Consider the following 26022-nt stretch of genomic DNA (forward strand, 5'->3'; position numbering starts at 1 on the left):
AAGCTGTGCGTATGTATCCATCTTGAATTTGTGGATGGAACAGAAAACTGGAATCACAAATGCACACTCCATGTTACAGTAATTTCTTTGAAAGAGATCTGGCTGCTGTGCTATCGTGTATTGACATGGACTCCCCAGAGCAGTTGTAAGGACATCGCCATAAGGAACAGGCAGGAGGGAAGCGCTCTGGCTGCTTGGCCTTCCCAGGAGCCGCAGCGGCCCTGCAGATGAGCCACCCCCAGCGCTGTGGGGGGACGGCAGGTGATTTCCTCCCCACGGGTGCTGTCCCTCGCCCACTCCTTCCAATCACGCACCCCGCTGGTACATGTCCCCGCTTGCCGGGAGCAGAGCACTGCATGCGTTTGGTGGTTTTGTTCCCTTCATTACCATGCAGACAATATTCCGCTGTTCTCAAGGAAGGTCTGGGATCCCTGCTCTTTTCCCAGGCTTTCTTCTTGTCCATGAAAAGAGGAAAAACAACAAGGAGCCTGTCTGGCTCCATCTGGCCCGGCCGTGGGCTGACGGTGACGTAACACTGAGCCTGGTGGTGACTGGCTGCAGCCAAACTGGTCATGCAAAAAACGGGCTGTGGCGCCGGCCGCCTCACACCTCGGCCCCCGCCGCCCAACAAAAGGCTCCAAGGGGGGAGCATTCAACAGTGAACAAAGCGCCAGCCAAGCATGAAGCTGAAGGAGATCTCCTCCACAGCACAGAGATGGCAGCCGGCCCTCACCCGAATGCCTGCCCAGAGCTCGTGCGCTTCCTGGCTCATGCAGGGGCACCCACCGAGGGCTGCGGAAATGATGATGGTGATCATTACCAGCTGGTGGAACAGGATTTTGTGAAATTGTGGCTGGCGGGGGAAGTAAGTGCAGAAGGAAGAAAATAAAATTTGTTTTTGTTTCGCAGGACACAAGGCCATTTCTCAACTGATGTAAATCAGCATAGTCTCATTGGCCTCAGTGGCAGGGGGAATCACACAAAAGGTGGTCCATCCTGTCAGATAACTGAAGGCAGTTTACCTCTACAACTGTTGCACAGTGACTTGTTGGACAATTAGTAAGCCTAATGTCTACTAACATTTAAACAGAAACATTGAGGCAGTGGGTTTAAAACCAGTTTGCAGTTTTCTGTCATCTTACGACATTTCATTTTGCCTAAAAAGTATTCGTTGTTCTCAAACGCAAAAAAAAAAAAAAAATTTCCTTAATCAATCCTTTGGTGATTGCTTATGATTGACTTTTCAGTTTTAATTTTGAAAATGAGTTACATTCTTATGGCTAGAGATAGGTTACCACAGAAAAACACTTAATAATTGTCACACTTGTGTGATCTTGACAGACACCTGATATAGAAACGTCCTATTAAATATTTGAGCTTCCTTCACAGTAGGTGGTAGTAAACACAGGATTTATGTTTGTTAATTAATTTGTAACTAGCTTTACTTTTTCAGCCTTCATTCTGCCTTCATTTAGCCCATCAAAGACTGACTCCTGTGGTGACACATCCAAACATTTTGCTGCTCACAATAGTTACAGCCTCTTGACAGATCCAGGGAGAATGAAAAGCAATGGAAGATTACATCTGTTTTCAGATTTTTCTAATAAAATATTAGACCTTAAGTGAAAGGGGAAGAGGATGAATGGAAAGGATTAAGCACTCCATGTTATCTGAAACATCTCTCACCTTAAAACTGGATCAACTTCCAGTCAACTTACCTTTCAGATGCAACTTCCCAAGACATGGTGTCATTTAAACTTGCATAATAGGCATCTGACAGCATGCAGCTTCATCCTCTTAAATGCCTTCCAGAGTCTTGAGCTTGAAACGTGTTGTATTTAAATTCAGTCTAATTAAATGTTGGAAATAAATCCATTAATTGTTAATTATAATGGAAATAAGTGCCCAGATACTTGATCTGCATGCCTTTACATTCATTAAAACAACATAGAGTCAAAGTACAAATAAACAGTAAAGCCCTACTCAGTAAACCCCTGCTTATCACCGAGCAACACAAATATTCATTAAAAAAAAGCCCTCCCCTCACTTTTTTCATCAGCCTTTTTAAGTGCTTCCAAATACATTTGTAAGCTTCTTTCTATCACAGTCCATTTCTCAAGAATATGCAGGTGCTGCTGTTTCTACAGCTCAACGACATACACTATATGTACATAACATGTAACGAACATTTCCATTCAGGAGATCAGAAGTTGCATTTTGGGCAGTTCAGTTTCCATTTCCAGGTGTTGGCATTTGGAGATTGACACATAAAAATGATTAAGCTAAAACTGAGATACTACAGTAAACCCATGCATCCACTAGTACATTCAGGATCTGTCTCTCTTTGCCTTGGTATATCTCACACATGCACACACACGCACGTTTATGACAGCAGGAAATGTATGCAGCACAGCGCCTACAGCCACACTAGTAAAACCAGAAATTAGAAGTGCTTGAAAAAAATGAAAGTATTTATCTATTAAAAAGGAGAACTAACAATAAAATAGATGGAGAATTCCCTGAGCCAGCCACTGTATGTTAAAAAAACCAAACAAACAAACAAAAAACCCCACAACCTAGAAATTTTGAAAGTCTTCCCCCAAGCAGTTTTCTTTGCTAATTAATTTGGCTTCATCATTAGACTCATTAGACTTTTTTCTTTTCCTATAATAACAAGCTATGTTACATGACTTCTCCCTTTTTCTTCATGGTACTTTTAATCTCAGGGCTTTGCTCTTCACTGCTGATAGCTGGCAAAGATTACAATTAGCACAAGCTGATACCTGGAGCCCTGTGCTGTTAGGATTGTCATTAAGACTTAGCAATTCACAGTTGCTTATTTTACCTTACTGCCATTAATTCCTTGCCAAAGCCACTTTCCAACCATGAAATATGAAAACTTAACAGTGACTTCTTCAGCACTTGAATCTCTAGTCCTGTTCTGAGGGTTATCCAAAGCAATGGCATCTCTTGTATCTCTTCCACCACCCCCAGTTTTTCACTGGGTCTCCTATTTACAAAGTCAAGAATTGCTTAAGCTATAATTTTTCAAGCATCATATAGAAAATGTGTTCAGAGAGGAGGAAGATAAGCCCTGTGAGCTGCCACATGGCTTTCTTTTTACCTACTTAGTTATTGAGCTTACAATTGTCTTCTCTATTGTAACAATATTTCCTATGCAAAAACTACCCAGTTTTGATTCTGATAGTGACTGAAGAGCAGCAGAACAAATAGAAGATCTTGAGGACAGATCACATTCAAACAAACTACAAAAGACTTAAACAGGGCACTATGCCACTTGTGAATCCTGTTTTGCTCTGGTAAAATCTGCAAACCATGGTAAAAAAAAAAAAAAAAAAAAAAAAAAAGCAAAACCTTCATAGGCCTCCAGAGAAAAAAGAAAGCATCTATCTCATCTATCTGTACTTATATGAATATATGTTCAGTTGTTTTTGACAGCAGCATGTTCTATTGCCAGGGAATAAACATTTCCAGTTCCAGAGAGGAAACCTTCACAGTTCAGAAAGGCAGAAGGAAGAACAGGCTTTTTATTCTGCTGCGAGATGCTGGGTTTTGTAATTGTTTTGTGTGTGGGGACCCAAAATTTCATGCTGATGGGGAAGTAAAATAGTTCTTTATGGAGTACTTTATAAAGGGCTATCAATCATTCCAGTATGGGTCTGAAGCAGAAGGAGAGCAAAGGAGAGGTCATGCACAAAAAAGATTGTGTTTCAAGCCACGCAGCGATTGACGATTTGACTGTGGGAAAGGAGATTCATATTCATGCAGACCCTGAACTTGGCCTTACACAGCAGAAAAGTGCTGCTTGTGCCTGCAGTGTCCTCTAGCTGAGTTCTACCACCTATAAAATAAATCCTGTAATGAAAGCAGATCACCTCATAATGCAGTCCTGGAAGGGGCTGATTCATCTAATATCTCTTGCTTACAAATGTCTCGTGGGGTTACCATAGTTCAGGCAGCCTCATTAAAAGCAGTGCAAAACACAGAGCCTGAATGAGGATGAAATAAAAGCCCTATAGATGGCTGTTACACATAATCCATTTGTTACTATGCTTCAGGGAAACAAAGGAGCCCATTGTTTCTAGAGCTGCTTTCTGCCAACAGCAGGACAAATTCTTATATGACTCTAGTGAATATTTTACAACATTCAACAAAATGAAGAGTGTGCCTTCTTCATAACACCAGTAATTCATAACTGGGAGAGGGGTGAAGGCAGAATACAGAGAGTGAGAGTAAAAAAGTGAGATCGGGTGATTAGTAACAGCCATACAGGAAAACTGAAATTCTTACTGATTCTGAGCACTCAGAGACCTGTGATAGAAAAGAGAAGGAATTTTTTCATCATTTTACATGCATTGCATATAGTATATAAAAAGTTTAGGATCTATTCCCTAACCATTAAATTCAAGTGGTTTATAGCTTTGCATACCAGTGGGTGATGAAGTCTCACTAAGTTTGGACAGACAAAAATAGGAGGATATTCTTGAAATAAAAGTTGGCCAGACACTGAAAACCGCAACAGCAGGCACTGAATGAAGCAATGAATTTAACAAGTATAGAACCCCTCTAGTTACACAATGAAAAAGTTTAAAATAAAATTGCTATTTCTAGTTCTACATTTGGCATGTATGTGAAGGCTTTTTTTCACTCTAACAAATTAATGGAAAACATAGTTTGCGGTCTATGTATTATTTGCTTTCCCATACCCTGGGTCAACTGATGTAGATACAGACTTCACTGTGACCACACTGGAGTTGCATCAAATTCCAGTCATATCAACCTAGGTGTCAACATAGCCCATTAGCATCAGTTAATTCACATTTCTCACCACACCTTCTTTCTTTTCTAGGAACTATGTCTTCAAGAGTACACTCTCGTTGCTCATATATGTGAACAAAACAAAATTCCTGAAGTTGGATTTCTAAAAATACACTAAACACTCCTTATGCTGGCCTAAACAGAGAGGTGGTTTTTATGCCGAAATGGGTGGAGATTATTCTTCAAGCTGAACATGCAATACACAGAGCTAAACCCTCTGCAATTTAAGGATAAGATACTGGTCTGTCACCCCATCTACAATTACACAAGGTGTTAGACAAATTTATCACTTGAAAAAAAACCTAAGAAGAGTGGGTTCAGAGACACAGTCCAAAAAGACCTGTCATGAGGTTTTGTTTAGCAGCAGTATAATAACAGTCATCTAACTGCAGCTGAAGCAAAAGGTTTTCACATCCCCTTGCCATGATATGACTTACCCCAACTTAGAGGCGAAGTGGCAGGGTCTCTCTCAAATAGCCTTAGCTCTCTTTTGGGAGGGAAAGCAAAGCAAAGAGACCCTGAATGCCATTAGGGGCCTCAAAAGGGAACTGAGGTATCTGCAGAGGAAATGGCACACTATGAGGCCCTGGCTGTTAATACCATCTTTGTCCCATGAAGAGAAGTGTTGGCAAAACATGACCTGGTGTAAAGATGTGAAGACAGCACTCGGGCAGATATGCAAATTTCCATGGGAAAGCATCCCGTCGGCAGCATTGACAAGCACTGACATATTTTCACATAAATCATTAGGTAAGATGAAAACCTATTTTCCATCCAAATGGCACTCCAGAAGACAGGGGGAGCTGAGGGCCACCCCTCTTCCATGCAGAACCAACCACTTTGGCTCTACCCAGCTGATCACACAGCAACTGCTTTTCTGTATAACTATATGAAAGTAGCAAATATGATGAGGGTATGTATAGAAATACTTCCTGTCTTAAGGCGTTTATTGTTTGTGTACCTGGGGTAAATACTGACAGTCAGTATACAAGAAGAGCCACATTCAGTCTTCTTAATAATTCATTTTTCTGGACTATAAGTTCCCAAAATTATTTGAGGCACTGTTTGTTGCAGCTGGCTAATCTATTCAAGAAGACAGACTCCAGTGGGCTGGATTTCTGCTGCAGCTGGGAAGTCTTATGGACTAAATGAGTAAGTAAATGCAGTGAGTGAGTGGGAACTTTTTGACTGTTTTGATGGGTCAAAGCTTAATTGCTGGCGTATTCTGAACAATGGACTCCACTGAAAACCCGATTTGAACTGATACAACACAAAAAAAAAAAAAAAAAAAAAACAAGTAATAACTGACATTTAGCAATTAACAAAAGAAGAAATATGATTTGGTGACAGGGAAAACCACTGGGCCTTAGAGAGGTAACTTAAAAATCCTCAGTAGAGAGATGGGCTGAGGAGAGGGCGGTGGCTGCCCAGCCAGCAGCTGAGCGCAGGGAGCTTGTGTGGCCACAAAGAGCAGGGGCCCCTCAGAGAATCACAGAATCATAGAATGGTTTGGGTTGGAAGGGACCTTAAAGATCATCCAGTTCCAACCCTGCTGCTGTGGGCAGGGACACCTTCCATCTCCTGAGCCACCCGCAGGTCTCCAGCACCCACACCTGACAGAAAACCACCCGGGAGGTGTGCCCTGACGAGCACACTGAACGTGTTCTGCCCTCCCTGGTGCTCTGCCGGTGTGCCCCCAGACCCCTCCCCAGGGAAACTCCCTGCTCCTGCTCCCCCTTCCCCTGATGTGACTGACGAGAAAACTCCCCTCTCCTGGTAATAAGAATCCCTCCGTCTCTAGAGCCTCACGCCCACACATGTGACAAGTAACACGCTCTGCTTCCCCCATGGGTTGCTCTGAGGGGAGTGCTTCACCCATACAAATACTTAGCAACAGTTTTCAGCAGAAAATTCCCAGAATCACATTGGATGGGACTGTGGGCTGGGGGAAATATAAGTGATTAATGGGTCCTCTGCAGAACAAAACCTCCTCAGCTCTGTCACAAGATAGTTGCTATGGTTTTTTGACACTGCTTAGCAGAAATTTGCTTTGGCCAGGGGATTGGAGGAGGAGAGAAACACAAAAAAATACTATAGAAAAGTCCTCCATTGTACACTGGCAATTATTCTGAGCAAAATCCTGTGCCTGTCTAGAATTTCAAGTTCTGCATAAATACTTTCAGTTAGATTTAGAAAAAAAAATTACAAATGAGGAGACTTTGTTAAGAACAGACAGCTTGAAACATGTCTTGTTAGCTATCAACAAAGTCTGTTAGAAATGTTGGAAGGTTTCAGCTAGGTTGATGCAAAAACAACATCAAATATCCCCTCCTGTGAGACTAAGTTAAATGTTCTTTGCAGTGACTCAATCAAGGTTAGGTAAAATGCACGCTTCATTGCAATCAGCTGCAACAACAACATCAGAATCTTTTAGTGGGATATTTTACCAAAGTCTCAAGTTTAAACTTGTTTAAAAATGCATTGTGGCAGATGGCAGTTTTCATAGGTGTAAAATATTCTAATATATGGGACAAGTTCTGCCTGAAATGGCCAACTAAACAAGAATGGAATTGGCCAGGGAAGCCTTTTCAATGTGTCTAAAAATGGATGCTTCCCATTTTATAAGGCACAAAAAAGCCAGAACAGCATGCAAGAGCTTTAAGGTACCCTACCCATCTGGAAGAAGAGTCTTTCTGCATGTATTTTGAGCAGCACAACTACAGACTTTTATCACCACCCCGACTCAAAGGAAGGTCCTGCTAGACTGAGTACTGGAGATGTGGGGAAGTTCAATGCTTATACAAGAGCCTAGAGAAATGGCCATTCTTTAGCAGCCTCTGTATTTTCTAAATTGTCTTGTAAACTCCAAAATCTGCAAGATGCGGAGTACCCCAAGAAACCCTGTATGAGGCTTGTCCATCTATAGTCAACAAACATCAAACCAGAAGACCTGGGAGCACAGTTCATTTGGGTTCGTACACTTAAGCCTGTCGGTATGTATTTATGTGCTATAAATCAATGCTATACAGATAAACATCCAGGGTAGCTTGGAAGGGGAAGCAGGGTAGCTTGGAAGGGGAAGCAGGATAGCTGTGTTATCACATCACTACAGGGGGAATTATTCCAGGAAAAGCACTATGCTGACACAGCTACTCTAGTACTGCTACCAGAGTCTGCTTGTTCAGTTCCAGGTGGGACTGCATTATGTTACACAGAAATATTTTTTAGGTTTTTTGAAAAACCATTCCTGAATCTCAAGTAGGATTATTTATTACTTTAAATTAATTAATCGCTTCACTAATTTCAGTGCTCCAAAGTCATTTTTTACCAGCTGATCGCCCAGCCCACATAACTATTGAAAATTATAGATTATATAGGACAAAAAAGCTGCTACAGTATATCCATTGGCATGTACTGTGTTGGACAGGCAAGGTGTCAAACTTTATAGCATGTGGGAGAAGTTATTGAGAATTGCTTAACAGTTTTCAGCAGAAGATGCTGTGTCAATATCAGAATTTTTTTATATAAATGTAACAGTTCCAATGAAAATTTTAATTTACAAAGTTGTTCAGTTCCAGGGTAGAAGGAGAAAGCATATTCAACATCACCACAGATGCACAGTAAGTGCTTGAGGGGGAAGGTGGCAGGATCAGTTGCAAATCCCCACTTTGTGTATCTCCCTGCCTAAAACCTCACTAAGGTCTTGGTTTTATTCTAGTGGGAAATACTGAAATCTCAGGATGCTTTTCAGGATGGGAAAAACTTTTTTTTTGCCCAGCTCCACATTTGAAACTTCTCCAGCTTAATTATTCCTGATGTCTGTGTGGTTGCTTTAAAATCCAACAAAGAATTTGTAGGGTACGAGAACAGTGTCCAATTTTCTTTACCCAGTGCAAGCTGGAAGACATGATGGAGGAATATTTCAGTAATTAGCTGTAACACATTTCACAGGTAGATTCAGATCAAAACTCAAAAGAAATGCAGATAATGGAAGGAATTTTCCAGACAGTTTTTCAATATACCTCTATCACTAAAAGCAACATAAGTTGCACCTGAAAAGCTATAATTTGGCCACATCTGTAAGCACATCAGTGTTCTTTCCACTGCTTCACCAAGCGCTTGGGGTTGGGGTTTGCCACATTTCCAGTGGTTTTACTTTCAACAGTTTTGGTTTTAAGTTATTGCCTCATTATGATTTCAGTTATCCACCTATTGCATGTTCCATCCTACTTGTGACTGCTCTCCTGACACCTGCTTTTGCAGGAATTGATGTACGGTGTTCAGTAGCACACTGGCAATGTTTGTTCAGTACAGTGCCTTTGCCATTCCTACAACCATCAGAAACTAATTAAGCATATATATGATGGCTAACGTTTTTGGTTATTTTTTCTCCGTGTGTTTTCTTTGAATTTTGACAGTTGTGATATTTCACAGTATGAAAACAACATTCATTTTACAGCAGGTTTCTTTGCAGACCAGCAAATAACAAAACTGGTGGAATTCCTGGGTAGGATGTTCCTCTAGTAGAACAAGAAAACTGGGGCTGACAGATGACAAGTGAATTATCTAAAGCAGTAATTTCTTGCTGAAAATTGTAGCAGTAAGCAGATAAAAGCTAGTCTTCCCCTTTTGGAAAGTAAGGAAGGAAAGCAACTAATCTTTAGACAGCTACAGTCCCTTTCTTCATTGACATTGTCATAGTTCCTCTTAACTGGGCATGAGAGGGACTTCCAAGAGCTTTTATTCTTAGACCAATGTGACAACTCACCTTCTTGAGATTGCTGTTTCCACAGAGGAACATACATGACACTGTTAAACAAAATACTTTACCTTGAGGATGCTCATCATTTGTCCACACAGGAAATGGACCACAGGGCATGCGTACTTAGTTACCTATTTCTGTCTTTAGACAACTTAAGTTCACCAATTTTACTAACAGTATCTTCACTCACTGACCATCTCCTCCAGTCATTTCAATTTCTTCAGGCTGTCAAGTGAAAAACAATAGGAATTCTGAGATCACATCCCGACAATACTGAGTGCCGGAATCTAAAACAATTAACCTTTGCCTCTCGCTGCACCTTCATTTTAGTCTGGATAAGGAGCACACCTTTGAACAGAGTTTACTGACAGAGTTCACTGACTTAGAGTCCCCACTTACTGTGCTTTTATTCATGTTGCAGAGTGCTCTGGGAGTGCTCTTTCAGATGCAATGCAGTTGGCAGCTGCACTTCAAGGGTACATCTAACGTCCTCCAGCTGCTAATGGAGTGTGCACCAGTCACATCAGCTCCTCAGCACCAACTCTCCTGTTAAAGAAGGCACTCCTAGTAGCCTGCAGTACCTCTTAATGTAGGCATAAGCTCAGACACTTAAGTCCAGGAGAGAATTAAAGCACAGAAACTAATTGGAAGGAGACACCAGCCTGCTTACAGATAGGTATTTGTTTTCTGTTGCATTCCTTTTCTGCTGGCTAGCTGAGCTGGTTTCTGAGGATCCCTTCTGTAGGCTCCAGTTCTTCCCTGAATGTGGACTGAGACCTGCACCTAACGCAGGGTTCAGGATCCATCAAGTGACATGGCCTCTAGTATCCAGCAACCACTTCATACCCAGAGAAAGTGTGCTACATGGCAGTACTGCTACAAAGTAGTAGCAGTACTTCCTTCAAAAACTACATACCTTCAAAAACTAGAAAGTAAATCCTAGAATATTTGAGAAATTACTCTCCTTGTTCCTATGCCTCAAGTTGACCTGTAGATAAATGAAAAGCTTCTTACTCCACTAGGTGGTGTAATCTGTCTTTCTGGCAAATGCAGTCTTACAAATATTCTCCCTAATCCTTCATTCAAGATGGGGCCACAAAATATCATATGAAAAGTAAAACGGGAATCTGATCTAAAGGAGTCAGCAACTTTATCAGCTCATGCCTCTTCGGTGTTTTTTACGATTCCTTAAAAAAGCTTCCGTCGGGAAGGGTTAACTTACCTTTAGAACATACCTACATCCATGAAGGAATAAAGCAGGAACCAGAAACAAAAATATAATGGTCGGCCCCTTACACCCAGGTGCCATCTAAGCTGTTCATGTGATTCATCTCAAGTTTTTTACAGTGTAACACTCCTATAAGCTCTCTCCTTGGTTTATGTCTGAGTTACAAGATGATACAGTCAAACATACTCCTGGATCTTTCTTGGCCAGTTATCCTTGCACTTGCATGAGTGTAGTTACATACAAAAGAAACAGAAAATCCTAGCCTGCATAACAGGATGTATCCTGGAGGATATACCCTGGCTAAAGGTAATCCTGGTGGATATATGCCTCTGGCTGAAACAAAAACCACCTCCTTGGCTGATGCCATCCAACTCTTGGCTTCAATTGAAGTCCAGAGTTTAAAAAAAGTACGTCTGGATCATAGCTTGCTATTTGAACATTTGTAGGCATTTATTTGTTCATGCTCACTAAATAACATCTACTGACACACATGCAAAAAAAAAAAAAATCTAGGAAGCAAGATGCCCAACAACCCATCAGCAGCATAACTTAGCGTTCTGTACCTACTAATCTGACATGTGGTTCAGCCCTCCCTAAAGTTCAGGAATAAAGAAGTCCTTAATAAAATAATACAACTAGATAACTTTTATAGTGTTTCCAGGATGTCTTGCAGGTATTAAGCTTAAACAGAAGTCACAGAATTCACAAAAACAAACAAGGATGAGAGAAGAGACAGTTGTTCAAAGCACAAAACGGAATTGAACAAAACCAATCTGGAAAATTGGAGGAAGCTCAGCAATCCTATCAGCTGCAACTGCCCTTATGCTATCCGCCCACAACTTTGCTTGCTTGCCCTTGCAGAACAGATACTAGTAACTGGCATTTTTTAATGAACAAACCCATGAGAAACACAACCAAGAAACATATCCAACACAGAGTGAATCTGTGCTTTCAGCGCTGAAGCTTTCTGGTACTTCCTCACAGCCACAGTCTGTACAGAACCCACGTTAATTCAGTTTATTTATGTATCCAGATACATTCAAGATCAGCCAGAGCAGACAGCTCTAAAGAGTTTACATGCCCACCATACCCTCTCCAAGCACGGAATTTAAAATACAGGACTACCTACTGTGCATTATTAATGACATTTCTAAACGTTACTGCTACTGGAGGATTTGTTTATGAATTAAAATATAACAAACCAACTATTTCCTCTGTGGATGACTGATGCATGACAAATCTGAGGTATCTGTGTCTACAGTTGCCAATACTACAGACTTAGAAAATTTATCTGGAAATATTCTGTTAAATATTTCAAGCTTGGGTGGAAACAAAACTAGAAAGTTCCTCAACAGCTACAATAAAGGCTTTAATCTCATGAAAATAAACAGGTAGCAATTAGATTTGTCTCATAGTCACTTCTACAGCTCCATTTACTCTGGAATAATATTATCTAGAGTAGGGTCTGTACGGCATTATATTGACCAAAGGTTCCAAAAGTACAGCTCTTGATGTGACAGAAAAATGGATAAAGGTCCCTCTTGGTTATACACAGCAGATAAACAGCCTTCTTAATATTAATCATCTTGTGCATACATTTAATCACAAGAAGAGCAAGAAGTGGTCTGTGTAACTGTACATTCATACATGGAATAATCTTCACATTAAGTACTAGTCTTCTCTATGAAAAAAAGAAACCTGAGAAACACCATGACAAGCACGTTTACCTGTGCTGCACAGAGAATGTCTATGCTATGTCTAATTAGTGATGTTGATAAATTTAAACCTGAATTATGGTCTGCCGCAAAATCTCATACCAGGAGGCTGCCTGATAGCAGTACCAATGTACATAGCTCTGTCATAAGAAAAAAAGCACTTTGTAGTGGGCAAACACACACATTCTGAAAAAACGCATTAAGTATTTACAGGATGGAGGTTTGTGTTCCATTAAGTCACCTTCATGCTGTTGTTAGAATATTCCCCTAAACAGAAGTGGGCTTAAGAAAGAAAAATAAACTTGGCATAGGGAGATACCTAATACTGGCATCACATCAACAACATAACTGTACTCCAGTCTTAGTAAATGTGGGTTTTGCAGATTTCAGTTTGCAAATTCTGACAGCAGATGGTTGAAACCTGCCCTCATATAAATCCCATGCCTGAAATGGCATTGCCTATGTTTACACACCCTGAGAAAAGAGACTTGTGTGTCCAAAGAACTGAGTAACTTCTATTCCCACTTACTGGGATGCCTGTTACAGAGGGTAGGGGACACTTGAAACAACAGCAAAGTATCTGGCCACTATTACATACACAATAATTTTTTATTTAGATGCGGAAGGAAAATGTGTTTACAAGAATAAAGATCTAGGGAAATTTATTGCTGCCCTGAAATTCAGAGAAGTCCCACAGGCTCCCTGTCAACATGTCAGTGCTTGAACAAAAGGACGAGGAGGCTGAAGTCTTTAAATCACAGGCTACAGTCAGTATCAGCATAAACTGAATGGAGACTTCATCTCCACATCGCTCCCCGATTGATACAATCTGTGTATGAGGAGTAATCCAAATATTGGATTGCACATACTTGACAGGTCTTGCACCCCTCTTCACAGACAATGGTTTTGTCATAACTCACAATGAAGTTACTGTAATACTGCTCAAACAGTGTGCTGTGTGGCACAGACAACCGCTTGGCCATTTCATATAGGCTTTCTGGCTTCAAGTCTTCAACGCCATAAGCTTTAGTCAGGACATATTCTAATTTCCAGTTCGATTCATTTTTCTTGTTGGCGTCTCTGAGGTCCAAGTAAAACTGCCAAAGATCCTACAGTTAAAAAAAAAAAAAAGGAAAGAAAAAATAGGCACGTCTGTATTGCTTTCTTCCCTGCTTCATTAAGTCTCTGTAGTGATACACTGATTAGGAAGCTGTCACTCCTCATTATTAACAACTGAACAGAGGGTCATGTCCCACCCCGAGAGCTGGGCTTACACCCAAAGCTGGTACTTGCAGTGCAGTAATGGTGGGGGGATGGGGAAGAGAAGAAAAAGGAGGCACAAAAGGCAGCAGTGGCAGTTAGAGGTCTTTCCTGTCCAAGCTGTAAACCAAACTCTACTACGCTCATGTCTGCTTCAGGAGTGGGGCAAAAGGGTGAGAACCAGAACTTTCTTTTCTGCAGCCACTGCTTGAGGGGCAGAATGGACAGAAAAAGAACGGCGCAGGGAGAATTTAAGGGAGAGATGGAGATGCAGAAGTGAAATCTGCACAAGAAAGGAGCAGCCTGTATTAGCATAGTTCCCCAGAGAGAAACCCAGGTCCCAGTCAAGCTGCAGGATGCATTGTCACTGAACTTGGTGAGGTCAAGATTTTACCCTGAATTACAGAGACAATATCCAAGTCATTCAGAGATAAAGTAATTATACAGGATTCACTTTATCTCCAAAAATCACATGAGACTATAGAAGTATTCTACTTTTTTTTCCTTCTAAAGTTGTCTATAATTTCCTATTAAAAGTATAAGCTTTATATAGGAAGATGCATGATTACAAAAGACATCACATGGTTAAAAGTGCTTTTCTTCACCTGCTCTTGTACACCCTTTAGAAGCATTTCATGGACTGCATCCCAAAACTCAAGCTATCAGCAGCAAACAACATCGGTATGTAAACAAGCCCAGGATTTAGGTGAACCTTCTTCACTGTTGCAGAGCTCCCTGCAAATAGTTCTAGGATTCTACCCAAAAAATTTCTGACTGTCTTTGATTCTACATCGTACGAATGTTCCATAGAGAACATGAAGTACTCTGACCGAGGTCTCTTTCAGATTTGCTTTCCTTTGCCCAGGAAGAAAAATAAGAGTAAGCACCAAAGTTCCACCAATAGCCAGAATACTGCAAAGGCTGACATCTCACTGTAATTTTTAATGACACTATATTTAAAGTCTTAAACAATGCTTTAAAATCTTTATTTACCAGCAAGCTATAATCAAGAAGATCATATTGATACAATCTGACACCAGGGTTATTCGACTCCATTTGCCATACACTCTTCACTGGGGTTACAGCAGGTGCCACAAACAAGGAATTTACTGGCTTTCCTGCAGGAAGAGGAAGGTGAAGAAACAGTTTATTTTCAAACACTTCTTACTCAAACAAATGCTTTTTGTAGAGAACAACACAGCGAGAAGCAGACTGACTGGCTTCAGTACATTAGCATTTTTTTCCCTGGATTAGCTGTATCACTGTGAACTCCTTCTGTACTTCCACTGGATAGACCAAAATCTGCGTAAAAACCAGAATACACATTCCAGTGTGTACCAGTTAAGTCTGTCTATGCTAGAGGCTTCCCACCAACACAATCACCTGTGCAAAATGGTCTTGCCTATATGTAAGGTCTCTGTATTTTGCGTATTTCTACTAAAGAAATATTCAAAACTTTTAGTTGCTGTCTCCATGCTATATTTTACATGTTGCTTTATGTATTTTTTGCTTTATGTATTTACAATGTTATTAGAAACACCAGGGTATCATCACCTGACCCTGACTTCACTCACCTAGACTAGCCCAGCACCTATTATGCGAACACCAATCTTTGCAGCAACTGAAACATGAGGATGTATACAGGTTTTAATTAGACAGAATACGTAGGTTAAGTATATTGAGAGGTTCTCTGTGGAATGAAAAAGAAGCCCTAACTATTCCTTTCTCTGACAGCATCACAGCAGTGAAATCACAATTCAGTCTCCATATATGAGCAGAAGCTTTGAAACCTTGGAAATCAGTAGATCCTTCTGGAGAAGGATCACATGACATCCTTGTCTCTAAGTTGGAGGGACATGGATTTGACGGAAGGACCACTTGCTGGATTAGGAACTGGCTAGACGGCCACACTCAAAGAGTTGTGGTCAACGGCTCAATGTCCAAGTGGAGACCGGTGATTCTGCAGGGGTCGGTACTGGGACCAGTGTTGTTTAACATCTTTGTTGGAGTCATGGACAGTGGGACTGAGTGCACCCTCAGCAAGTTTTCCGATGACACCAAGCTGTGTGGTGTGGTGGACACACTGGAGGGAAGGGATGCCATCCAGAGGGACCTTGACAGGCTTGAGAGGTGGGCCAATGCCAACCTCATGAAATTTAACAAGGCCAAGTGCAAGGTCCTGCACGTGGGTCGAGGAAATCCCAAGCACAAATACAGGCTGGGCGGAGAATGGAGAGAGAGAAGCCCTGAGGAGAAGGACTTGGGGGTATTGGTGGATGAGAAGCTGAACAAGAGCCGGCAGTGTGTGCTTGCAGCCCAGAAAGCCAATCGTGTCCTGGGCTGCATCAAAAGAAGCGTTAGCAGCAGGTCAAAGGAGGTGATTCTCCCCCTCTACTCTGCTCTCGTGGCACAAATAGAAGACAGCCTAAAACTGTACAGATAAACACAAACTGTACTTAGCTACATGCAATTTCACTGTTTAAATTTTGTCAAAATATGCAAAATTATTAAAATAATTTGGAAGCAGTTACTTGCACATGCAAACTGTAATGACAAGGCAGCAAGATCAGTCTGTCCTCAGTGAAGTTTGCAGCAGAGGTGATGATTTCAGGCACAATGGGATAAGGTACAAAAACATGTAGGTACAAGACTGCCTTGAATACCATTTAAAAAAATATTAAAAGCCAGTTCTTTCACTAGTGCTGGATTCCTTTCTACTGGAGATTAATTCCATGATAATGCCATGTAAAAAGGTAAATTATTTTGAGTACTGTTACCCCAGTCAGCATTTTGGGCATTGCTTTTATGAGTTCATATAAAACACAGACAGAGAGCCAATTAATATTTGGGTATTTTACATAAACCAAAGCAGTGGACCTCCCACTGTTCTATGGTACAGACACAAATATCTAACTAGTTACTTGTTAGAGACGTTAGAGTGCTTCATACAGCCATGCCCATGCTTAAAACCAAGGGATTTCAAAGCAATAAATAATATTTTCAAACCTGGGTGCTTTTCTTGAAGGGAAATTAGCTGATCTAAGAGATGCAACAGGCAGAGACTTTCTTTCCCCTGCCTCCTGCCTACCCTTATCTTAATTAACTTTGAAGCAGCAGGGAACTCAGCAGAGAGGCACAGTAATGATGCAGGAAACACAAGAACACAGAGCATGTCTAGTTGGCCTGAGAACATTCCCTTTGACACATTACACAATAGCAGCTGGCTAGTATAATTTGCCCGTGTCACTGAGAGAGTGGAAAGGAAAGACTAGAAATTCTTGTCTAGGCATAAGCCTTCATTAAAAAAAAAAATAGGAAGCTTGGGGAGTCTCTTCTGACTTCAAATAAAAAAGACAGTCTGCCTTACAAGGTTCTCTTTGGAAAAAAAATGGGAGTGTGTGAGGCTTGCACTCTTGGTAGACAAATAGCAGCACTTCCTAATCTCCTTTTTCAACAATTTGTAACAGAGGCTGACTAGTAAGAAGATGCAAGAAAGTATTAACATGCTTTTAAAAGAAGAAAAAGATGAAGGATTCAACAAGCATCATTACCTTCTTCATCCAAGAGGACCATGATGCTATCTCTATGTGTATGTCCAAAAAACTGCCCCGCAATAACAGTACTGTATTTGCGAAAAATCTTTACCAGTTTCTCATTGTAATACTCCCTGATAGCTGTAGTATTCCTTGCATATGGCAAGTATCCTACTGGTATGTGTCCTATAATATATACCTAAGGAATTAGGTACAGAAAACACAATTAGTACCTTCATTTGAAACTTACACTTTTAGCTGTAACTTAGAAATGGTTAAAACAATTTCATAATAATGCTATCTTAGAAATGGCATTCTGAAAGCTGTAATTCACTATAGTTTTGTTATACAAAATACAAACAGTAAGAGTGTTTAAATTCATCATGAAAAAAACAGATTTTTTTTTTTTAGTCAATTCCAGATATTATTGGGAGAAAAGTTCCAACAAATCGATGTGTGATTTTAGGCCAAAGGAAAATTTGATCAATTATTTCAAATGAAAACATAAGTTACTAGGGCAAGACTTATGATTTGGTCCACAAGGGGACAGTAAGTAAAACTTATGTTAGAATATTACAGAGCCTGCAAGGTCAGAGTCACCAGAAACATGGAAGAACTGGTCAAAACCCCTCTGTCTGTGGTTGAGACCTGGTTCCTACTGCACACACCAACTAATATGCTGCAGGGTTTTTGAGGAAGGGAATTTTCTCCTTTCTCCTGACTGCAATATAATATTTTTAACATTACAACACCATAGCAAAATGTAAACATGTTTCAAATTAAACACTTCTGGTCAGGTGATGTCCAATCCCCACACCAATAAATCAAACGTGACCCAACAATTTATAACCTCACTTCAAAACCTGAGTATTTTAAGACAATTTATCATAACACTCAGATCATAGCAATTGATACAGCTTGGCTAAGTTTTGCGATTGACAAACTCTTTTCCGATTTCTATTTTTGAGACTTGTAATTACATAAAAATGGAAATTAAATATGCTAGGTTTTGTCTCAGGCCAAGGGTGTGCATTTTAAAATTAAAAGCTATGAATCAAAAGAGTCAGAACCAAAAGTATTAAGCATTCTCATCCTTCTATGGTACTTTACATAGTAGTAAAGAAAAGGTATTTTACTGTATCATTTGAGAAACTGCATTCAACTATTTTATTCATTGTTATAGTATAATGTGCATATTTAAGGACAAATTATTTAAAAATTAAAATTAGATTTCACAGTATCTTTGACAGCATTAATATTCTTCTAGAATCATGGTTATATTTTCAAGGTCTCTTACTTTTTACTTTTTTTTTCTTTTCAAAGTTCAAACAAATAATGCTGATTGGTTCTGTTCACAGCCCCTACCTTTTCCTGTTTTCGTGAAGAGGTTTCTAGTATTCCCTCCAGCCAGGCAAACTGGTTAGCTGGGTCAGTGATATTCACAGTTACACTGTTGGGGCTGTAATATAAATTTGTGTTCAGACTAATTATCCTGAGTGGCTGAGAGCTATCACTGGATTCAAACAGCTGGGTATAGAAGCCACCTGTGAAAATAAGACCAACATAATTTGAAAAATTAAAGGCTTCAAAGCACAACTTTAGAATAAAAGTATAGCACTGACAAAATACCCAGTCTTACTCTTTCTAATAAAATAGAATATGGCAAGTTTATCCAAGCCATGCATCTCCTTATCACAACAGAACATCTTAAGAATCTGGTTTCAGCAACATTTTAGTAGAGAAGTTGACACTGAATTTTTAATTAATTCTTGCCTGGTTTTGCCTGTGTGTTTATTTGACAATTTTCAGACGCAACTATCCAACTGACAAGCAAGAAGTGCCCTGTAACATTTCTCCCACACTGAGAGATGCAGTAATTGCTAAGAAGTCCACATTTCTTGAAATACTGCAAACATATAGGCTCCTCCAGGATGAACTGTTTGAGTTTAGTAGCCTTGTACTTTGAAAGTCATTTAACTTCAGACTGGAATGCGATGAAAAGTAAAGATTACATTTTCCAATCCAAGCTCCTAAAGCTCTCCATGGCATACAGAGTTTCTTCAGTGGGCGCAGTTTCATAGTTCATGGACTTCAATGGAGCCATGGCAACAGGGTTACAACAATATACCTTAACTTAAGGTCTGCCCCTTTGAGTTTTATTTTTCCTATTAGAGTTTCTACTTCTGCTCTTACACAGAGTTCCTTCTCATTCAGGACATAAAAACACAAATTGAACTTCCAAATCCCTGAAGTTTGAGTGGATTGGAAATTGGGTTGAACTTTGCAGTCCTTTGCTAAAAAGAAAAATCATAATTAGGATATCAGTATTCTCCCAGTTTAGTGTTGGACACAAATATGATGCAATTAACAGTATAGTCACCAAGACTATATGCTATCATAACTTGAACAAATATGTGCCTATTCAATATGCTCTGAAATACACAGTGTCAAAACAGAAAAAACACTTCAACAGTTTTTTTACAACCAAATTTAAGTCTTCTTGTGCATCGGATGCCTTTATCTAAAATGTATTATGAGGTCTTGAAGGCAGTAAGATATTTCACATGCACTAGTACAAAACCAATAATACTGTACATGTTACAAGAAGCAATAATTATTGCATCAGAAGAGAATAAATTTACCCTGAAGATAAGCATTGCTATTCAAAAAGACAAGTAACTTCTTCCAGGAGAAGCATTACAGATAATCCATTGTGCTGGTTCATCCTATGAGACTTAGCTAAACAAACAGGACAAATCTATAGAAACATTAGTTCTCTAAGCCCTAGCTTTACAAGGCATTATTGGCATACTTTACCTTTTTTGAAGGTATTGATTGCTTCATCAGTTAGCCAAGGCTTCCAGAAATCTGCTACAGCATTGTAAACTTCACTGGTAGTTACAGGAAGCTGATCCTGTGAGAGAGCAGAACCTACCTGAGTCTTAGCACTCAGACCCACAGACAAAGAAGTAACTAAATTATCCCACCTGACTTCTCGCTTAATGCTTAAGTATATCAAATCATCACCAGGATGAATTCAAGAAAGGAAAAAAAAACATTTGAACATCCAGTATTGCTGATCAGGAATAAATGCATGAACTAAGTCAGAACTGACTGCATGGCCTTGTTAATTCATTGATAAATTAATGCCAAACATATTTGAAGCCTTAGGAGCACAGCAGAGTGGAAAACCATACATTCTTCAAAATTAATAAATGTATACAAACTGAAGAAACAAAGTCTAAATACAAAGTCTCTTGGAGGAAAAGCTTGAATATAAGCTTAATTTATAGGAGGTGAATTTTTCAAGCAACTTGGGGTTCATAGCAGCTCCCCAAAACGCCAACTATGGCCCTCAGAAGCATTCTGGTGAAATTCAGAAATATTTCCATTATATCCTGTAGTTCCAGTAACAAAGCATTTAAAACATAAAATAAAAGTTTTGTCAATGTTTTCTCCCACCAGCTCTAATTAGGACTCTTCAGTCTGAGCCAAGCAATGCCCAAGTACCCCAGCCTGATAAGAGCTGATAAGAGCCAACCCTGACAGGAAAGTCCCAGCCTGGCCTTGCCTGTCCTAAAATACCTGCTTGGATTCTTAGTGCTAGAAGAAAAAAAAAAAAAAAAAAAAAAAACCAAAAAACAGAGGTTGAAAAATAGGAACAGTATTACAGTGCATGTTTTCTTAAACATAAAATTTGACTTTTATGAGATCTTTGAAACTAAAGCTACTTTACTAGAGGCTTAGGCACTAAGTCTCTGTCTAGAAGTGGTGCAATCAGAAGTCTGTTCAGACATTTGTTGTTTGCAGTGCACAGACACCAGTTATTAAGAAAGCTTTGAGCCACACCAGTTCAGCCAGAGCTAACAGTCACTAACAGACACAGCAAAACCTGATCTCAGATAAGAGATCGTTTATGGACTGAAGGTGGTTTGGACTCAGGGAAGTCAGTGCTCTGTGAACTTGTGGATTAGACAGCAGTTTGGGAACTGGTGTTAAGCAGGGGTAAGGATGTGAAACAAATAAGACTATGCAGAAAGACCGAAGTTACAATACACGATCTGAAAGGTACCCCAATGCTTGATTAACCTGAGTAGTATTTTTAATAGGCTCTGCAAGAAAAATCACCCAAGACTGTTAAATTGTTAAGACGGACAGGCCAGAACACAGTAGAGAGCAATAAAATTCTTCAGTGCATGGTGAGCGCGCAGCTTTCACGCTTGTGCTGGAACAGCCTACAGTGTGTGGCCTGCTCCACATCACTTCCAGTCTATGGGACATTTGCCAAGCATGTCCAGATGAAAAACAGAAATGTCATCAACAGCAAATAAAACATCCAACAACCTGAAATGACCCCAATAGTGGGGAATTTCTGATCCCACAGTCTTTTTCAAACCGTAATAGAAAAGTATGTCAGTTCTGCGCGTTGCTGAAGCCTGCCATTTCAAAGCAAAGTGCCACAGAAACACTCCTGCGTGGTTTTGTGCAGAGAGAAGTACAACAGTTAATTCCAATCAACAGCCTGCTTCAAAATGCTGTTTGCTGCCCATCTGCCCCTACTGATCATCTTTTTTCTATCTTCAAGTTTAATTTCACAAACAAACTCATATTTGTTGGAAAAGTCACTACATTCAAATGTCAATGTCTGCCACATGGAGTTATATCACTCTCTGTCTACAAGGTTATTGTATACAGCTTTGTTTCTCCTTATCAAAGGAGACTGCTGAATGACAATCATTCTCTGTTAAGACTTAAAAAAAAAAATTAAAACAAAACACTGAGGTAAGACTTAAGGTGTTATTTATCAAAATACTTTACCAGTGGTTTCTGGTGAACCAACCTGCCCCCTGACAAGCTGAAGCTACACCACCAGAGTAAGTACACAGGAGACCGAAGTCCCAGCTTGGTTTGGGTACTGACGTTTCCAAGACATGCTACATGTTTAGCTCTTATTTTCTCTCTCACATTCCCCTTTCCCCTCTCTGAGCATCTCTGTTACTCTCTGATTTGGCAATCACCAACTCCAGTGATGATACAGGCAATCATACAATCAGCTATTACACCATGACATATCCTGAGAGGCCTAATGAGTAATGCAGAAAGCTGGAATAGAATTATTTGGAGGTGTGAAGGGGTGTTACTGAATTCCCATTAGGCACTTCAAGCAAAATACTTTAGTTGACTTGCTCCACATCCCTTCCAGTCCCCTCAGATAAAATGACAGAATTTTGCTAAGAAGCAAATTCTGTCCTGTGTGCTTCCAGATCAACCCACAATATGCTTTAAAGGACACATGAAGCAACTGTTTATTTTTGAGCTATACCAAGAACAATATTTGCCGAATATTGAAAGTAAAAAAAAAAAAAACAGTGTCCTCAGCTGCAATGACCCACATATCCAGTAAATCACCAATGCAACCACTTCTAAGTGTCCAATAAGGAAAGAGAAGAAAGACACATTTTTAACAGCAGTGGCAAAACTATGTGAACATTACAAAAATTCTGCCACTAGTCTGACAAAAAAAACATCCAGGGATGTCAGCAGATTTCCAGTAGGCCTTGAATCTTACTATGGGCTCACACATCCATTAAGGATGCCATTTCTATTAGATTATCGTACACACATGCATGACCTACACAAGAAAAAAAAATAAGTGTTTATTAACTGTGATGAGACATGGTGGTTCTAAGCCATGCGGAATGATTAGCAGTAAATCTGCATCAGCTCAGGCAACGTACAGATTTTACCCAATATCAGCACTTGCTTGGGTACCTTAACACACAGAGAGAGATGTACTTTAGGTTCTTGATTTGAACTATTTCTAATTTTAAACGCTAACTGGGAGATCGTAGAATACTGTTTCCACAATAATAGTTACACAAATTTAACTCGGATTTTTCATGCTTGCTTTCTGAGGGGTTAGGAACACACTCAATTTGATAGACAAACAAATTGCTAACTTGTTTTACCTGTGGCCAGTAGTCATGATTGCCCAAGGCTGGGAAAACCTGAAGATCTGGAAAGAAATTACGAATTGTGGAACTCATATTGCCAATGATGCTAATGACCAATTTTGTGGAGAGTTCTTTTACTGGAACATGAGGAGGGCTATCACTGAAAAAGGCAAAATCTTTATTAACAAAGGTTTATTGGCAACACAAGAAAAGGCAAAACATTCTGCAAACACACCTAGATTATAGCATGTAATACTACTACAGACTCTTTAATTAAAATCATAGAATTGCCTGAAAGGTATTTCATGTATATTCATGTATACCATAAAAAATTAGGTGATGATAGAATGGAGAATTTTGCTGTGGCAGAATGGTAAATTAACGGTATCTTTTATGAATACCTAGACAGTAAGAGGGCATGGTACTATCGACCTACTCATATGCCTCCCTTTCACACTTCCTTCTCCAGTCTCACTGCTAAGGCACACAAGGCCTCACAGATAACACCTGTGTGAGAGAGAGAGTACTATTATTGCCATTTTCTAATAAGGAACATCAGCACAGAAAAGGTAAATGTTTTACTCAACAGGGGACTGCACATATCCAAAATACCGCAGTGAGGGACTGTGAACCCACACTTTCATTAGAAGCCCATGCAGCGACAAGTGATAGTAATGAAGAGAGAGACAGCATCTATGACACTGTTATCCTCCCCTCACTAGTCCCAGATCTAGAATCCGTACAGGCACTGAACCTGAATGGTAACTTGTTACACTTAAAAAAAAAAAACCCACAGAGTTTAAGATTAGAAGTCATAAGCTATAGTATTGCTTGATTCTAGTTACCTTTCACAGAACCAAAGAAAATATAGTTAAGAGGATACCTTCTAAAAAGGCATGCACTTTAATTACCTTAAGACCTACAAAATCCAATACCTCCCATACTAATTAATTCCAGCCAGTTATTCCTCTGACCCTTCTTTTTGCTTTTTTTCACTTCCCACCCTCCCCACACTATTTCTATTAACTTACACTAATACAGTCATGTGGTAACCGTCCCAATGAACAGCTCAATAATATCCAGAAATTATTACAGAGATCAAAATCTGTTCCTGAGGCTTTATACTATCACTCAGTCTTCCACTTATTAGCCATTCAGACAACTAAAGGGACTATTTAAAAGTAGCATTTGTGAGATGCTAAACTTGGATCTGTTGGTGCAAATATAAACTTGTGAATTACTGCACTATATGGTTATCCAACTGTTAAAAGCTTTAACCGCGGAGTGACTTGAGCACTTACCCCGTCCAAATCATGAATGAAACCTGCTGTTTTGAATCCTTCATGAATGCAAATGCTGACAAAATAAGTTCATATGGAGAATCACACAAAAAGTCTCCAAAAGGGCCTGGGTTGGAGGCATTGGCTCCTTTGGAAGAAGAACAAACTTTGGTGCGATCAGGGGTAATGTGGTAGGTCGGATCTAAATGTAGGTCAGATATATGCCAGAATTGCCCTGTTTTCAGAAAACAAAGATTAAAGGAAATGCATTATTTGCATTTGAACTGGATATACATGGGTAATGCCAAGTTTGCTCCAGTTTGTCTACTGCTATTCCCTTCTCAAGTTTTGAAAAGGAGAATAAATTGAACAAATTGACGATTAGCCCATCTGATAAGTGTGGGTGAGTTCTGCATTCCTGGCAAGAGTCCTTCATGTTATCTGCTTAGAAAAACTGAAAACAGAAGCAGAGGCATAAATTTAAACTATTCAGCAGAAAAAAAATTGAGTCTGGTAGGGACTGGAAAATCAGCTCCTTTTTGTTAATAGCAATCTGGAAACTGGAGAGTAAAGGAGGCAATAGGACTTCTCCATTCCACCTGTGAAGAGAGAGAGTTGCATTTTAATTCTTTTTCCAGACCTTCCCTGGCTGGAAGCTACTACACAAGAAAGAAAGAAGCCTAGAAAGAAAGGCAAGAAACAGCATGCGTGCAAATATTTCAAAGCTCTTCTTCTCCCCAGCAGCCCCAGTAGCAAAGAGACTGGGCTTCTCACCAGAGAGGCATGTTAGCCATACCTACTCACTACTTTCCAGGCTGGCACTTTCTCAGCCACTGCTACTCAGCACTGCATGGAAAAAGGAGCTGAGACATATAGGAATATGGTGAACAAGCTTGGATGAGACTACCAGCCTTCAAGTTTCATGTAAAACAGGAGTAATTTGTGTCAGTTTCAGAGCACTTGGGAAAGGCAAAGGTGTGTCTGGGGTAGCAGTTGTGAAACCGGGACAGATATATAACTGATTCTTCCCAAGGTGACATGCTCAGTCGGTGTCAGAGCAGGCACCACGCAACTGCACCCCGTGGAGATTTATTTCAGGAAGACCAGCAGCGATCTTCGAAGCCTGAAACACTGAGACTCCTACCAACAGGAGACAGAAATGCCTGGACGGCGCTGCGTGTTTGGTCCGAGGCACGTAGGAGTCACAGGGACTGAAAAGCCGGTGGAAACCATTTCGGAGCGCTCACCTGCGGACGCTCCCGGGGTCACGCCAGGCAGCGCACGAGTGTGTCTGCTGACAGAAACCACCCTGCATGTCTGCAGCACGTGCCTCGGGACACTGCGCCCAGGGCTCACTGTCCCCAGCGCCAGCCCGCCCTGGCCAGCTAAATACAAACACCACTTAAACCCCTACACCTGAAGAGCCATGTATTCACCTATCTAAAAGTCAC

The 26022-nt window shown here is 40.2% G+C and overlaps 1 protein-coding gene across 1 annotated transcript; it reads right to left on the minus strand.

Annotated features, from left to right (window-relative positions):
- Positions 1 to 13152: 13152 nt before the first annotated feature.
- On the minus strand, positions 13153 to 24806 carry SMPDL3A (sphingomyelin phosphodiesterase, acid-like 3A; the record flags this gene model as incomplete). The annotated part of the gene is made up of 7 exons (XM_010082302.1): positions 13153 to 13653; positions 14798 to 14922; positions 17356 to 17536; positions 18703 to 18881; positions 20155 to 20251; positions 23307 to 23451; positions 24593 to 24806. Coding segments are annotated over 7 exons (1253 nt in total), but the record flags the coding sequence as incomplete, so codon positions are not given.
- Positions 24807 to 26022: the final 1216 nt, after the last annotated feature.

The sequence above is a fragment of the Pterocles gutturalis genome, unplaced genomic scaffold, assembly GCF_000699245.1.
Source record: "Pterocles gutturalis isolate BGI_N339 unplaced genomic scaffold, ASM69924v1 scaffold23624, whole genome shotgun sequence".
Lineage (NCBI taxonomy): Eukaryota > Metazoa > Chordata > Aves > Pterocliformes > Pteroclidae > Pterocles > Pterocles gutturalis.